Here is a 15,050-nt window from a genome sequence, read left to right as displayed (position 1 = left end):
GATCCTATTACCTCCACCTGGTCCTGCCCTTGACATATGGGGATTATGGGGATTACATTTCAAGGTGAGATTTGGGTGGGGACACAGAGCCAAACCATATCGCATGGCCTCCCCCATTGTCAACATCCCCCACTAGTGTGGTACATTTGTTGCAATTGATGAGCCTGCATTAACACATCAGCATCACCCAGTCCATAGTTTACATTAGGGTTCACTCTTAGTGTTGTACAATCCATGAATGACATACATCCATCACTATAGTATCATACAGAGTATTTTTCACTGCCCTAAAAACCCTCTGTGCTCTATTTATTCATAACCTGCCTACCCTACCTGCCTCCCCCAACCCTTGGCAACCACAGTTCTCTTTACTTTTTCCATAGTTTTGCCTTTTCTAGAATGTCATATAGTTGGGTACATATAATATGTAGCCTTTTCCTTTTTTCTTTTTTTTTTTTTTTTTTTTTGAGACGGAGTTTCGCTCTTGTCGCCCAGGCTGGAGTGCGATGGCGTGATCTCGGCTCACAGCAACCTCTGCTTCCCGGTTTCAAGCGATTCTCCTGCCTCAGCCTCCCAAGTAGCTGGGATTACAGGCACCCGCCACCATGCCCAGCTAATTTTTGTATTGTTAGTAGAGAAGAGATTTCACAACGTTGGCCAGGCTGGTCTCAAACTCCTGACCTCAGGGAATCCACCTGCCTCAGCCTCCCAAAGTGCTGGGATTACAGGCATGAGCCACCGCACCTGGCCGCCTTTTCCTTTTTTTGAGACAGGGTCTTGCTCCGTCACCCAGGCTGGAGTGCAGTGGCTCGATCTTGGCTCACTGCAACCTCCGCCTCCCAGGTTCAAGCGATTCTCATACCTCAGCCTCCCAAGTAGCTGGGGTTACAGGCACCCACCACCATGCTGAGCTAATTTTTGTATTTTTAGTAGAGGCGGTGTTTTCACCATGTTGGCCAGTCTGGCCTCAACCTCCTGGTCTCAAGTGACCCACCTGTCTCAGCCTCCCAGAGTGCCATGTTTACAGGTGTGAGCTACCGCGCCCGGCCATATGTAGCCTTTTCAGTTCAGCTTCTTTCTTTTAGCAATATGCCCTTAAGATTAGCACTAAGACAACAGATAATGTTCTGTTGTCTGAATGTGCCATGGTTTAGTTACCTGTTCACCTACTAAAGGATGTCTTTGTTGCTTTCAAGTTTTGGCAATTATGAATAAAGCTGCTGTAAACATTTCTCTGCAGGTTTTTGGTGTGGACATACGTTTTCACTTCCTTTGGATAAATAAATACCAAGGAGCATGATTGCTGGATCTTATGTTGGTGTATGTTTAGTTTTATAAGAAACTGTGAAACTCTTCCAAAGTGGTTGTACCATTTTACATTCCCACCAGCCATGAATTGAAAGTTCTTGCTCGGCTGGGTGCGGTGGCTCACGCCTATAAATCCCAGCACTTTGGGAGGCCGAGGTGGGCAGATCGCTTGAGGTCAGGAGTTCCAGACCAGCCTGGCCAACATGGTGAAACCCCATACTAAAAATACAAAAATTAGCCACGTGTGGTGGCATGCGCCTGTAATCCCAGCTACTCGGGAGGCTTGAACCTGGCAGAAGGTTGCAGTGAGCTGAGATCATGCCACTGCACTCCAGCCTTGGTGACAGAGCAAGACTCCATCTCAAAAAAAAAAAAAAGAAAAGAAAGTTCTTGCTCCACATCTTTGCAAGCATTTGGTGTCATCCGTGTTGTGGATTTTGGCTATTCTAGTAGGTATGTAGTGGTATCTTATTTTAATTTACACTTCTCTGATGACATATGATGTTGAGCTTCTTTCGTAAGTTTATTTGCCATTTAAATTTTGTTAAATAAAATGTAATAAATTCCTCCTCACTTACACTAGCCACCTTAGTAGTGCTGTACAATTATATGTGCCTAGTGGTACATGTTGGACAATGGAGCTCTGAAGTGATCTACTTGGACTATGTCACAAGCTTTAAGTTGATTCCCCAGAGAAGACACTTCCAACCTTCTGTCTCAAGGGGAAAGGCCAGGCTGCTGGGGCTCTAAGAGACTAGAGGGGGAAAAGTGCTGAGTGTCTCAGTATATACTATGCCTAGGTTTACTTTTCTTTTTAGTATAGGGTCCCTGGCATGCTCCAATCCAGAGACCCTCCGTTTTACCCTCTTCTGAGAACAAACTTCCAGACCTCTGCTGGAAGAAGGGAGGGTAGTTTCCCAATGGCATGGTTGAGGGGTGGGGTATGATCTAGGGATCTAACTGCTTCTCGAACAGCTTCCAACCAGTCTTATTTTTAGCCTCCCCCTCCTTTAACTCCCATTTCCATAGGTATCTGGTGCCAATTATTCCTAAGCCTTTTGAGGATCCTTAAAGTGTAATGGGTTGGTTATTGCTCTTTCCGGTTTAGGACTCAGCTTTCTGTGATCTGTTGGATTTAATACCTCTAGTTCTTCTAGTCCCAGTCTTCAAAATTTGCAGTTGCTCTTTTGTTCTTCCCAACCTTGTAGGCTCTTTCCTTGCATCACTTCTTACTTTCTAAAAAACACCTTTTCTGTAGGTTTAGTGAGGTTTCAAGAAGGAGAGAAATTAGATGTTTTGGTTCAGTCTGACATCTTTTACCTGAAAGTTCCTATTAATCTGGATTCCTAAGCCAGATTTGGATATTTAAAAAAAATTCATTCTGTATTTATGCTTCCTTCAGTATCTATATTTGTAGTTAAAGGTATAAGTGCTAATGTTTAGTGGAGGACTCAATAGAAGGGCCAGGAAGTGAGATATTTACCACAGCCAGGCTAGGACAGTAAGGGTTTGGTTTGGGACCAGAAGAGAATTGACAGCAAACAAGGAGAATGATGAAAGTGGATGCATTTAGATGTAGGTAGGATGATTAGAGACTTAATTTTAAGAATCTTGGATATCTGAGACCTAATACATAAATAAAGCTCCAGTAGCATTTATCTTCCTGGACTCCTGTGTTTTCGTTTTTGTTGTTGTTGTTGTTGTTGTTGTTGTTGTTGTTGTTAACTTGTCATGATCTAGGAACTTATTCTGTATTTCAGAGAATACACACAACTAATGATACAATTAAAAAATGACTACTGAACAAAGCTGTTTGCCAACATAGAATCTGTAAGAACACACATAGTATTAACTAAGTAAACAATACACTCTGAATATACTGTAGCAGCAGGTTTCTATTTTAATAATTGAGCTTGCTGTTTGAGTGTTGTATTGGATTCTAAAACCGTTTTGCTTGTACTGACTGGGCTGTGATTCACTTTGCTGGTTGTTGCTGCCCTCTGTTGGACTAGCTCAGGAAATGCAGCTTTTTTTCCCTCGTGGATCATGTTTGCTGTCCTTCCCCAAATTGAACACTAAAACATGGGTAATTTTTTTTAAATTTTCTTTCTTTCTTTCTTTCGATACAGAGTCTCGCTCTGTCACCCAGACTGGAGTGCAGTGGTGCGATCTCAGCTCACTGCAACCTCCGCCTCCCGGGTTCAAGTGATTGTCCTGCCTCGGCCTCCTGAGTAGCTAGGATTACAGGCAGGCGCCACCACACCCGTCTAATTTTTGTATTTTTAGTAGTGATGGGGTTTCACCATGTTGGTCAGGCTGGTCTCAAACTCCTGATCTCGTGATCCACCCGACTCGGCCTCCCAAAGTGCTGGGATTACAGGCGTGAGGCACTGTGCCTGGCAGATAATTTTTTTTTTAAGATAAAATCTGTTTCTGATGATGCCCTAGGAAAGCAAGGGAAACTGGCATCTTCCTTCATATATATATACATATATATATGTATATATATATACACACACACATATATATATATGTATATATCCCCGTCTTCCTTCCTTCCTTTTCCATCTAAAGGCGAGAGTTAGTGGATATTGAATAGGAAAAAGGCACAAGAATTTGGGGAATGCAAAGATTTGGCGGCTTTGGAGTCTGGATGCCTGAGTTCTGTATCCAACTCATCCCCTAATCATATGACCTCAGTGATTTACTTCACCTGGCTGGGCTTCAGTCTCTTCATTGATATAACGAAGAGGTGTAATAGACTTGGAGAGTTTCTCCAGGGATTGATATTTTAGGGAAGCAAGCCTAGATTATAGTATTTGTTCATAGGAGATATAATGACTTAAGTTACAGGCTCTGCCATCAAGTAACTTAGTCTGGAAATGGGTAGAGGAAACAGACAATCAAAAGACAATTGTAATCCATTTTTAGTGCTGTGAGACAGGCAAGTGCCTATTACTATGGAAACACAAGGAAAGGTACATATCCATTTAGAGGAGGGATCATTCTGTAGGGCCTGTTGGAGTTGTGAAAGCACAATCTAGGCTGAGGAGGCAGCAGCCTAGGGCAAGTCTGGGGCATTGAGGCAGCGTCATCTGTTTGGAGACGAAGATGGAGTCTGAGGTGGAGAGTTTGCTGAGAAGATGAGACTGGGGGGAAAAGCCAGGAGAGTCATATGCCATGCACAGGAATTTTGATTTTAACATAGGGCAGCGGAGAGTTATTGAAGGCTTTTCAATGGAGAAATAACATGGACAGCTTGGCATTTTAGAAAGATTTCCTCTTGGATATAGTATGGGGAATGGATGTGGTATTGGGCAGACGGGACTGAAGGCAGGGAGATCAGTTAGGAGCCTGTTGGAGTAAATCAAACAGGAGACAATAATGGTGTGAACTTAGGTAGTGCTAGTAGACATGGATGGAAGAGAGACGAATCAAGAGTCTGTAGGCAGAAAGAACAGGTTGCTGGTTACCCCCCACACTTTTTTTTTTTTTAAACTTAAGCTTCAGCTGTGAACAATTCAGCTGCCATTAATTCTTTAGACGCAGGTTCTGTTATCTACATTACATCTATCCTAGAGTTGTTTGCTTGTTGCTTGGTTCTGAGGGAACTCTTTGAGTTTGGGGGACAAGATTTTGGAAGCAATGACTCTGGGAGCAAATAAGTTTAACCTTGGCTACGGTAACCCAAATTGTATGCACTCATCCCTTTTGTGCTTGTTTCACCTTCTATATGCCAAGGGACTTAGGGTGGTGACAAAAGGAACTATGTTGTTGGTTGTCTTGGGTGGTGCTTTCTGCTTCATCATCCTTCTGCTTTGCTTCTATTACATAATCAGAACACATGAAGTAACTAAATTCCGTGGACCCTTTCTCATGGCAAGATTCTCATGGTTTGGGTGAGTGATTAGCCCTCAGCCAGTGGAAGCTTGACCTATTCTGGACAATGGAGGTCAAAGTTTGTTTGCTTGTTTGTTTTATTTCAAAAGCACCAGGTTGGTGAAAAATGGACAAAGTATACATTCACAGTTTACACTGGATTGAACTGAATTGTGTTATATGGGGAACGTGAACATAATAATGTAGATTTTTCTTGTCCATGAAAGAGGAAAAATAGCTTTGTGGCAGAAACGGAACCAGTTTTTCATTAGTTGGGGAAGGTTATTCAAGAAGCATTTACCAACTGGGTATGGTGGTATGCACCTGCAATCCCAGCTACTCAGGAGGTGGAGGCGGGCAGATCACTTGAGCCCAGGGGTTCGAGACCAGCCTGGGCAACACAGGGAGACCCCGTCTCTTTAAAAAAAAAAAAGATTTACTATACTCGTCTAAGGACATTAATGAAAAAGAAATATTGTTTAAAATTAGGCAGGATGAAGAAAAATTCAAACTTTCCCAGACTTGCTCATTCAGACTTTTTTTGGGGGGCAGGAGGGGTAAAGTATAACATGTATACAGAAGAGAATGTAAAACATACAGAATAATTATAAACTGGACAGTCATATGATCCATGTCAAGATACAGAATATCATAAACACCCCAGAAGCTGCTTTGTCCCCTTCCCCAGTCACGACCCCACCCCACCCACCCCAAGTGACCACTGTTTTGACATTTATGGTGATTATTTCCTTTATATAATAATTTTACATACCAAATAATACAGTGTTACATGTTTTTGAACTGAATGTAAATGAAATAATAATTCAGTATTATGTTTATGAATAGCTGTAAGTTCATTCACTTTCTTTGTGAAATTGCTTTCCTTGTACCAATATACCAGTTTGTTTGTCCACGCTACTCTTTTAGTTCACATCTTTCATTAACTCATACACAATTATTTGTCTTCTGGTTTGTTGAAGCAATAAATCAGACAACTTTTGTCACAATAATATCTGTCAGAGTGGCCAGCCGGCCATAAACACTGTAACACTACATCCATCTGAAGGGCACTCCCAACGAAGGTGGCTACTTTTGCCATTCTCATTGGCCTTATGGGATTTCAGGACAGCTAGCTTCACCTTCTTTCTCATGCTTATTCTTCTTGGGAGTAGTGTAAAACTTCTTTTTCTTAGCCCCACCACAAAGTCTCAAGATGAAGAGTGGACTCCTTTTGAATGCTGTAGTCAGACAAAGCACATCCACCTTCTAGTTGCTTGCCAGCAAAGATCAGTCTTTATTGGTCAGGAGGAATTCCTTTCTTATCCTGGATGTTGGCCTTTATATTTTCTGTTTTATCCAAGGATTCAACCTCAAGAGTGATGGCCTCCCCCATAAGGATTTTTATGAAAATTTGTGTTTTGGTGGTGGTTCCAATATATCCAGATGGCGGATCAGAAAACCCATTCTACTCTTGATGGCCATTTGCATTGTTTTCTGTTTTACATGTCATAGTGTTACTATGAACACTCCTGGTATACACATTCCACTACGTATATGCAAAATTCAGCAGGGTAGATAACATAGAAATTGATGTGTTGCGTTGTAGTACGTGTGCATATTTTAACTTTACTGGACAATGCCTTACTGTTTTCCAAAGTGGCTATAGCATTCTATAGTACCACCAAGAGTTCCTGTTGGTCTGTGACTAGACGGACATGAAAGTTTTTTCCAGTCTTGGGAGTGTGAATTGATATCTCACTGTGGTTTTAATTTGCATTGCCTCATTTACTATGAAGTTGAGCATATCTTATAAGTGTATCGGTCATCAGATTCGGATTCTGTTCAGTTCTGCATCATCTTCTTTTTTTTTTTTTTTTCCTTTTTAAGAGTCATATGTTAGTGACCTTCAAACTCTTCCTGCCCCTTACTTGAGGGAATGTGCTAAGGAATACTTTGACAGAAATCATTAGCTTGCGGAAAGTAGCTTGGATCCTTTCAACTTCTCTCCCTCTTTTCCCCAACCCGTCTGGTGTTTGGGAGGTTTCCTTGTACTTCACTGATTTCTCTTCTTTCTTCTCCCTCCTTCTTCCTGTTTCCTAGACTCTGAAGCGGCTCATGGCAGATGAGGTAAGGACATTTTGTTTAGCATGTGCATGTTCTAGCTCATTGCCTACACTATCATATTTACCAGTTTTCATAACTTTGACTTTCTGTAACTTATAGTGGTGATATGGCTTCTACACAGTATCTCAAGGCTTTTTTCCTAACTCTTTGCTGTGTTTGGCCCATTGCATGCATTTCCGTGGACCTTCATTATCTTCCGAAGTTAGGCATGCTCTTTAAACTCAAAGCTGACTTGCAGTCTGAATGCCACTCATATCACTTGAAGCCCTATAATACTTACAGATAATTACTGTTATTTTCAAACAAGGAGAGCTGATAAGCTGTTGCTTATTGGTGACTCTTGTTGATTTGAGCATCAGTATTTGAGATTTGAGGAATGGCTTGTTAGCATTTGTTTGGCAGAGAGATGGCATATATACCCCTGAGGTACATTGTATTCTTTGCTGACGAGATGTCATGCAAAGGGGATTTTGAAGAATATATATTGAACTTTTGCTGCCTACATTACACAAGTGCTTTGGAGTGTACAAATTAAAGAGAAAGGAATGAATCCTGACTTTAAGGACAAATTTATCCTATTTGGCTTGTATCTATTAAAATCTGTAGTAATACCTCTTGAAGGGAGACATCCTCTGGGGTCCTAGCAACATTTATTGTTGGGTAGCTAGAAGGAAACAAAGGGCATTTTATTGATAGAACTCTGTCATGAGAGGCTTTCAGTTCTGTACTACTACAAGGCTTAGAAATGGCAGGGGAGATCAAGAACAATGTTTCTTCTATTTTAAAGAGGTTTGAAATCTTAATACTTTGGTCCTCTTATCTTTGAACATAGATGAGAGTACAGAGTCAGTATGCTAAGTTAGATAGGAGGAAGACTGATTTCTTCTTTTCATGTCAGAAGAGTCTTGAACTGCTCGTGAACCAGAGGAACCATGCCTGTGTAAGAGGTTAAAGGGGTAAAGAATTTGATGTGTGGTTTGTTATGTAAGTGAAAATGGATCACTGCTAATGCTTTTTTCTGTTTCTCAGCTGGAGAGATTTACCAGCATGAGAATTAAGAAGGAGAAGGAAAAGCCCAATTCTGCTCATAGAAATTCTTCTGCATCATATGGGGATGATCCCACAGCACAGTCATTGCAAGATGTTTCAGATGAACAAGTGCTGGTTCTCTTTGAACAGATGCTGGTAAGTTTCCCATTCCCAAAATGTTGCTTCTTCCTGTGCATTTATGGACATGGTGGGCTCTTTTTGGTGCATAGTTCCCAACTAGCCCTTTATTACAAAGAATTCCAGGCTTAACATGGAACTTTTTAATATTAACCCTTTAATCCCATAATTAGGGACTAAATATACAAATACCAGTTCATAAAATTGGAATCTGTGCTTGGAAACATCCGATCACTGTCTTGTTCATGGTCTTCTGCCCAGCAACACTTTAGCCACAAAGACGTAGTGGACCATCTAACCCTGTGTACCAGAGTTGGTAATATGGAGACCACCTTTGGGTTAAGCCAGAGCAGATAAAGTGTGGAAGTATTCACAACAAACTCTGTATAAAGGAGAAACTGAGGATGGAATATCATTTGCTCAAGGTCCTGTATAGTGGTGAATCTGGAAAGAAAATACATAGAATTGCTAGAAGACCTTTAAAGATTGTGTCTGAAGTCAGCTAAGTAACAAAGTATATGTGCATGTGACTTACTTTGTTGTCCTCGGTGAGGAACACCGAATAAGGAGGATATTCAGTGAGTGTCCATTAGTGGTAAGTCTTGGAAAGTTTTGATGAGTACAAGATTTCCTAAGACCTGTATATTGCATAGATATGTGATCTCAGATTCAAATAGAGACTAGTGGCAGGCCTAGCTTAATTAAAAGCTTAGGTTTAAAATCCTTAGCACAGGGCCTGGTACATAGTAAGCACTCAACTGGTACTACTGTTGTTATTTTTCACTGAATCTTTCAGTTTGTCTCTTAATATTCCAAGTGCATTAAGAGTCTTAAGAGTATGGTCTGTCAAGATAATCTCTTGGCCTTGGATTGCAAGTTTAAATGTCTCTTGGGCCAGGCTTACCTTATAAATAAGGTAAGCAGGCTAGATAGAAGATGGCAAAAGAAGTGGGGAATGTGGCAAATTGAAGAGAGGCTTTTGGCATTTTTGTTAGAAAAGCCAGCCACAACTCAGTTCTAGTAGGTGGTTGCATTCCAGTTGGGAATACTTGCCTAGTAGTGCCAGATATTTCTATTTTTCAAAAGAAGTCAGCAATCCGTAATTTTAAAAAAATAATAAATCTTGAATAACATAAAATATCCTAGTCACTATTTGAATTTCCCCAATTAGGTCATTTTTTAAAAACCAGTTTGTTCAAATCACAATTCCAAATATAGTCCACTGTACTGGTATTCTCAATTTTCATTTAAACTATAGGTTTCCCTTCCTCTTTTTTTTGAGACGGAGTATTGCTCTGTCGCAAGCAGAGCAAGACTTGCAACCTCCGTCTTCTGGGTTCGAGCAGTTCTCCTGCCTCAACCTCCTGAGTAGCTGGGATTACAGGTGGATACCACCATGCCCGGCTAATTTTTGTAGCTTGAGTAGAGATAGGGTTTCATCATGTTGGCCAGGCTAGTCTCGAACCCCTGACCTTGTGATCCACCCACCTCAGCCTCCCAAAGTGCTGGGATTACGGGCATGAGCCACTGCACCTCTTTTTCTTTTATCCTTACTATTGATACTAAAAAAAAAATTGTTGAAAAAACCGTTTGTTTGACCTGTAGAGTTTCCCACAACATAAAATTCGATGGATGAATCCTTTGGTGCTGTTTTACTAGAGATCTGTATCTTTATGTAAGGTCCCCCAGATTTAAAATGTTGAGCTAGCCAAGTGAAACATTTTATCTTTGGGTTTGACTTAGCTTGAGGGCCACCATTTTGTAACTTCTGTGTTCAGTTTATCTGCAAGAGGAAAAATGCATCTGGCTGGCAGTGGTGGCTCACATCTGTAATCCCAGCACTTTGGGAGGCCGAGGTGGGTGGATCACGAGGTCAGCAGTTCAAGACCAGCCTGGCCAACATGGTGAAACCCCGTCTCTACTAAAAATACAAAAATTAGCTGAGTGTGGTGGCGGGCGCCTGTAATCCCAGCTACTGCCAGGAGGCTGAGGCAGGAGAATCACTTGAATCTGGGAGGTGGAGGTTGCAGTGAGCCAAGATTGTGCCATTGCACTCCAGCCTGGGTGACAGAGTGAGACTCCGTCTCAAAAAAAAAAAACCCACCAGGAATTAAGTCACAGAAACTTCAGATTAATTTTGCTGCTTGCAGAAGAAACAGAATACATCCCCCCATCCATATTTTTCTCAATTCAAATAACATTCTGGAATTATTAGGGCTAAATTTGTGCCCACCAAGGTACTAGGCTTGGACACATAGTTGTTATATATGTAGAAAGATCAAGCAGAGCCTTTCCCCAAACATACATCAGATTATGTCTGTCAGGGGGCCTCTGCTTTATCATAGAGTTTCCAGTTCTTTCTTTGTGGGAAAGGAGTTTGTACAGGGACTGAGTTGACCAGGAGTAATGGGTTTGTAGGCCCTAGAGTTGGTGCAGAGTTTGTTGCTGTTGATTTTGCTTGTGTTTAGATTATGCCATTCATCCAGTGCTTCAGTCTGAAGAGATTTTTAAGGTCCATCCTTGATGCAGAAAGCATTGTGTGTGGTTTTCTTTCAATAATACAAAATAAATCTTTCATTTATATTGAGTCCATTTTTCTTAGAGAAAAAAAGTGTGTATATGTCTATAGAGATTTATACTAAAATGTTAACTATACTTATCTTTGAGGAATTTTCATCAGCTGTAATAGCTTAAATTTCTAGGGATCAAAAAGATTTATTTACTTAAGCATTTTACATGCTCAACTCTTCACTAAGCATACTAATATTAAACACTAAAAATTTGTAAAGAATTTGAGGCAATTTTGTTTTTTCTCTTTTTTCTCCCTCTCCTAGCTGGATATGAACCTGAATGAGGAGAAACAGCAACCTTTGAGGGAGAAGGACATCATCATCAAGAGGGAGATGGTGTCCCAATACTTGTACACCTCCAAGGCTGTGAGTCCTGGGACAGGTACCCATGACATGGGAGACTGTGCCCTTGTCTTGGACCTGTTTTTTTTTTTTTTGCCAATTTTATGTAACATTTTATGTCTGCATCAATTCTGTTTCATTCCATTATATAAGCCTGTTCACTTTTTACTGTCTTATTTAGTTACCGTTCTTACATACATTTTGCCTGGTTAAATTTTCATGAAGTATGTAAATATAGGGAATGGGATAGGCAGTTCTAAGTCTCATTTATGTTGGTGGTATGTGAGATGGGTATCTGCCCTGATAAACGTGGCCTGACATGGTGGCTTACTCCTGTAATCTGAGCACTTTGGGAGGCTGAGGCAGAAGGATCACTTGAGCCCAGGAGTTTGAAATCAGCCTGGGCAACGTAGTAAGACCTTGTCTCTGCTAAAAATAAAAAATAAAAATAAAGTATAAACTCTATTGACTAATACTAGTCCTTAATTTATGACTGGGTCCACCATTACTAATCTCTGTCTATGCCTTCTGTCTAGGGCATGAGCCAGAAGGAGAGCTCTAAGTCTGCCATGATGTATATTCAGGAGTTGAGGTCAGGCTTGCGGGATATGCCTCTGCTCAGCTGCCTGGAGTCCCTTCGTGTGTCTCTCAACAACAACCCTGTCAGGTGAGGATTCTGAGGAGGTAACAGGAGTAGGAGCCAAATGTTGGACTTCACTGGTGGTGATTGAAGATCAAAGGAGCCAGGGAAGCATGAGAATAGTCTGAATTGGGAGTAGAAAGTTGTCAGGATAAACTTTGTTTGGCAAATAAGTATTTATTGGTTTGATATTGCATTGCCTCTCTCTGTTCCTTACAGTTGGGTGCAAACATTTGGTGCTGAAGGCTTGGCCTCCTTATTGGACATTCTTAAACGACTTCATGATGAGAAAGAAGAGACTGCTGGGTGAGGACTTCCAAGTCTTTGCAACTTCAAGTTGGAGAGTCACAGGGGACTTGGCTATTTGCTCTGAAGGAGAAAGTAGCAGTTAAATGTAAAGTTGTGGGCTAGGGGAATGTACTGTTAGCCAAGAAGGGGTTTATCATAGTGGTGGCTAGAGGATGAATGATGATTATAGATATAGGAAAGGGAGGAGGAACTTAAATTTCATGTTGGATAAGTTCAATACATACCACAGAATATTATTAGTCTCCCAGCACTGGTTCTTTTTCAATCTGGAAATAAAATCTGATTTAGTGCTGCTGTGTAATCTGGTCTGGGTAATACCCATTTGGAAGTCTTATAATATACTTGGGACTAGTATTGTGACAGTCTTCAAGGTTGGAATAATTTTAGGTATACCTTGGACTCTCTTAGGCTACCTTGAAGCCAGCCTGAAGCAGAGTACTTCCTGGAATCTTTCTGAAACAAAATAATAACATGGCCAAGACCTACATATATCTTCTCAGACTTGAAACCTCTAGTAGCAAGGCAAGCAGCAATAGATGGGATGTTATCCTGATAGAATTTAGCATTTAGGAGCCTAGGGAGAGTTAAAAAGAAGGTTTTAATATAATACTAAATTCTTGGATTACAAGAGGATCAGCCAGATTTGTTGATGGTGAAGATCCCTCTTCAGTTATCTATTTTCTTCAGTGTTTCTGGGCAAGGTGCTATTTCCTAAAATTTACTCATCTGCTAGATGGGGCTGTTGTTCCTAAGAACCTTGTTTGCAAGATTAAAAATGGGAAAGGGGTAGAGAATAAAGGGACCTCACTGATTATGTCTTCTATATACAGGAGTTACGATAGCCGGAACAAGCATGAGATCATTCGCTGCTTGAAAGCTTTTATGAACAACAAGGTGAGATTTTTCCCACTCTCATTCCAAACCCCATCTGGACGCCTGTTCTTTCTCTTCTATTGGCAAACCAAAAGAGGAACTAGGAATATGAGGTTCAGGACTTCTAGCTTTCTCTTTTAGTATCATAACTGTTTTTCATTGCCACATATACATGCTTCTGTGGATATTTTTTTCTCAGTTCTAACTTCTGTTTCAGAGGACAGGCTCAATTTTGTTTCTCTCTTTTTTTTTTTTTTTTTTTTTTTGAGATGGAGTCTCGCTCTGTTGCCCAGGCTGGAGTGCTGTGGCTCGATCTCGGCTCACTGCAAGCTCCACATCCTGGGTTCATGCCATTCTCCTGCCTCAGCCTCCCAAGTAGCTGGGACTACAGGCACCCGCCACCACGCCCGGGTATTTTTTTTAATTTTTATTTTTAGTAGAGACTGGGTTTTACCGTGTTAGCCAGGATGGTCTCGATCTCCTGACCTTGTGATCCACCCGCCTTGGCCTCCCAAAGTGCTGGGATTACAGGCATGAGCCACAGCGCCCGGCCTGTTTCTTTACTTTCTTTTGCTAATTCTTGAATTTCCTGACCTGTAGTTATTGTTTCTGCAATATTTGCTTTATTTCCTGTTTCTTTTTTCTTCTAGACTGTTGCTCCATTTTTATCTTCTTTTTGTCTGTTTAGTAATTCAACCTAGTGAGCCCACAGTCCTGTGCCTCTGAGGACAAATCTCTCTTCCTCATTGTTTAATTTTGTTATAATTAACTTATTCCATTGGATTGCGGGGAGAGAATTAACAAGAAACATATAAATCAAAGACTTTTAGTCTTGGAAGACATCTAATTCTGTTGTGCCTCCTAGAAAATTATTTTGGTATGTTCATCTCTTAATTATATTGGGAAAAGTATTCTACCCCTGTATTAATTTGCTAGTGTACCACAAAATTAGATGTCTTAACAGAAATTTATTATCTCACAATTCTAGAGGCTAGAATTTCAAAATCCAAGGTACCAGCACGGTTGGTTCTTTCTGAAGCTGTATATGGTAATATGTTCCATATCCCTCCTAGTTTCTGGTAGCTTGCTGGCAATCCTTGGCACTCCTTATCTTGTAGGTGCATCATCCTGATCTCTGCCTATGTGATCACATGGTGTTCTCCCTCTGTATGTATCCATATCCAAATTTCCTCTTTTTATAAGGACACTGGTCATATTGGATTAAGGACCCTTTCTACCCCAGCAGGACTTCATTGTAGCTTGACTAATTATATTTGCAATGAGTGTATTTCCAGATGAGGTTACATTTTGAGGTACTGGGGGTTGGGACTTCAACACTGGAATTTAAGAGGACACCATTCAACCCATAACAACCCGTAAACTTGTCCCCCAGTTAGATGCTTTCGTCTTTCAGCCTCCTTTCTTTGTTCTTGGTCCTACCAGTTTGGAATCAAGACCATGTTGGAGACAGAAGAAGGAATCCTACTGCTGGTCAGAGCCATGGATCCTGCTGTTCCCAACATGATGATTGATGCAGCTAAGCTGCTTTCTGCTCTTTGTATTCTACCGCAGCCAGAGGACATGTATGTGACTGGAATAATTTTTCTTCTCCATTTTCAATTTTATCATTTTCTCTTAGTTCAGAGGACAATTGAGTTGGTTGGGTGTCCTCTCGGTCATAAATACTAGGTAAGATTGTGTTTCTTCCCAGAAGTGAACACTAAGCATCTTAACATTTAAGAACAATTCCTAAGTGATGGGTGCTATCCTGAATGTTCCACTGGTCATCAGAGGTATAGCAAAATGTCTCCTATATCTCCATTAATATCTGTATTGTC

The 15,050-nt window shown here is 40.9% G+C and overlaps 1 protein-coding gene and 1 pseudogene across 1 annotated transcript in view; one reads left to right on the top strand and one right to left on the bottom strand.

The window, feature by feature from the left end:
- The window catches only part of DIAPH1 (diaphanous related formin 1), a 103,625-nt gene that overhangs the window by 23,533 nt on the left and 65,042 nt on the right, over window positions 1–15,050 (top strand). The window contains exons 2-8 of the mRNA XM_016953957.4: window positions 7,288–7,314; window positions 8,341–8,496; window positions 11,313–11,414; window positions 11,927–12,057; window positions 12,250–12,336; window positions 13,170–13,233; window positions 14,656–14,795. Of these exons, the coding sequence (XP_016809446.4) occupies window positions 7,288–7,314; window positions 8,341–8,496; window positions 11,313–11,414; window positions 11,927–12,057; window positions 12,250–12,336; window positions 13,170–13,233; window positions 14,656–14,795 (707 nt within the window). The remainder of the gene's footprint in view (window positions 1–7,287; window positions 7,315–8,340; window positions 8,497–11,312; window positions 11,415–11,926; window positions 12,058–12,249; window positions 12,337–13,169; window positions 13,234–14,655; window positions 14,796–15,050) is intronic.
- LOC134810041 (ubiquitin-ribosomal protein eS31 fusion protein-like) lies at window positions 6,075–6,991 on the bottom strand (annotated as a pseudogene).

Source organism: Pan troglodytes, chromosome 4, assembly GCF_028858775.2.
Source record: "Pan troglodytes isolate AG18354 chromosome 4, NHGRI_mPanTro3-v2.0_pri, whole genome shotgun sequence".
NCBI classification, from domain to species: Eukaryota; Metazoa; Chordata; class Mammalia; order Primates; family Hominidae; genus Pan; species Pan troglodytes.
This window is presented reverse-complemented; position numbering and strand designations above follow the sequence as displayed.